Source organism: Mesitornis unicolor, unplaced genomic scaffold (genome assembly GCF_000695765.1).
Source record: "Mesitornis unicolor isolate BGI_N332 unplaced genomic scaffold, ASM69576v1 scaffold1080, whole genome shotgun sequence".
In the NCBI taxonomy this organism is placed as follows: Eukaryota; Metazoa; Chordata; class Aves; order Mesitornithiformes; family Mesitornithidae; genus Mesitornis; species Mesitornis unicolor.
The window spans coordinates 97,656-99,240 of record NW_010156042.1 but is presented as its reverse complement, the minus strand read 5'-3'; the positions used below and the strand labels follow the sequence as shown (position 1 = coordinate 99,240).

General features: G+C 35.0%; 1 protein-coding gene across 1 annotated transcript in view; it reads left to right on the top strand.

The window, feature by feature from the left end:
* The window catches only part of PHKB (phosphorylase kinase, beta), a gene marked incomplete at its 5' end in the record, with an annotated part of 40,476 nt that overhangs the window by 4,699 nt on the left and 34,192 nt on the right, over positions 1 to 1,585 (top strand). The window contains one exon of the mRNA XM_010189530.1: positions 1,027 to 1,121. Coding sequence (XP_010187832.1) covers positions 1,027 to 1,121 — 95 coding nt within the window. The remainder of the gene's footprint in view (positions 1 to 1,026; positions 1,122 to 1,585) is intronic.

Here is a 1,585-nt window from a genome sequence, read left to right as displayed (position 1 = left end):
TCTTGCTTTTAAGAGCTATGAGGCAGAGTCCATTGCTCTTGCAGTCATTTGGTGAATCAATTTGATGACTTCAGCAGTACTGCAAATAATGTAAGTAACCGCCATGGCTTTTGCCAGCATAAGAAATCTGACTCTGCGGACTGGAGCTTAGATGACTACTTTCTTGAAAATGTATTTTGGTAACTCGTGTGTCTCACATGTCAGTATGTTCAGAACTTGTCTGTGGTAATGTTTTGTAATCTTTTACATTTTTCTTATTAAGACAGTGTTGGCTTTCTGTTGTCGCCGAATTAAGCTAATGGAGTCATGAGTTATTTCTCTTCTGAACTGAGAGCTGACTTCCTAGTGTAGAACTTTTGAAGAATATGCGCAAAATTGTTGACTTACATATAGGAGAAATGAAAATGCACTCTGTCCTCCTCTGTAGCAGAAATTAAATAAGGAATGGACAATTTCATGTCAAAATGAGATTTTTTTTCCTTGTGAAAAACTCCATACAGAAATTGCTATGTTTCAATTTTTTTTTTTCCATTTCTTCGTGAGATCTCATGTTGAGAGGTATCTTTGATATGCTTTGTCCCTTTCAGGATTATGATTGTTTGGTCACCTTGAGATAGAGGCTGTCTGCTTTTCTTCAAATCGAAACAATTTTTGAGGGTAACCATTGAATTTCTAGTTAAAGCTCTAGAATAATTCCTTGGTTGTGCATTGAGGGCTTTTTATGTCACTTTTGTGTTGTGGAATCTGTTGTCTCGTATATTCTTTTAACACATCTCTGTGAAAAAATAAAAGATTGTTGTGATAAACTACGGTGTTGTAATTAGCAATAGCAAGAACGATGCTCGAGTAATTAGTTTTAAAATTTATGTAATTTTGCAGAATGTCCTTTTGATCTGTAAATCATTGATCTAAAACAAAGGTTGTAGCAGCAGAACTGACTGCATAAAACATATTTGTGTGGCTCTTTCACAAAAGCTGCAGAAAGTACTCAAGTCATTCTGTATTTTTATTATTGTTTACTTTCAGCTGACAAATTAGTAAGTCCTAAAGACCTCGACCCTATCGGACGTTACATCCCTCCAGAGGATCAGCGGAATGTTAGCATGAGATTTTCAAATCAGGTAAGCATAAACCTAGTGTGAAAATATTTTTACTGAAAAATTGTCATCGACGTGTTATGTACAGTCTTCTAATATTACAGTTACTTTGCTAGGAGAATATCAAATGTATGTACATTTTCTTAGTAGGTGAAGGGTTGTTTTTAAAAAGAAGATTGTCACATCTGCAGTTTTGTGGAGTTGGCGCATGTTTGCCTGCCAGTTAAGTGGTAAAATAAAATCATAAAAATGATACAGAAAATGTAAGTTTAAATAGGAGCTAATAGATAGGTGTGTTTCTTTGAGTTATAAGATATGTCAGTAAGGCAAGAATGAGCCTGCTTTTTTTTTTTTTGCCTTTGAATTAATTACCACTCCAGTGTCTTAATATTTTTTGTATTTAGAGCTCCTAAGAGCTACAAGGATTGAGATTCTTTTGCAGTGTGCGTGGTATATACACATGCTCCTGCATTTGGCTTCAATGCACA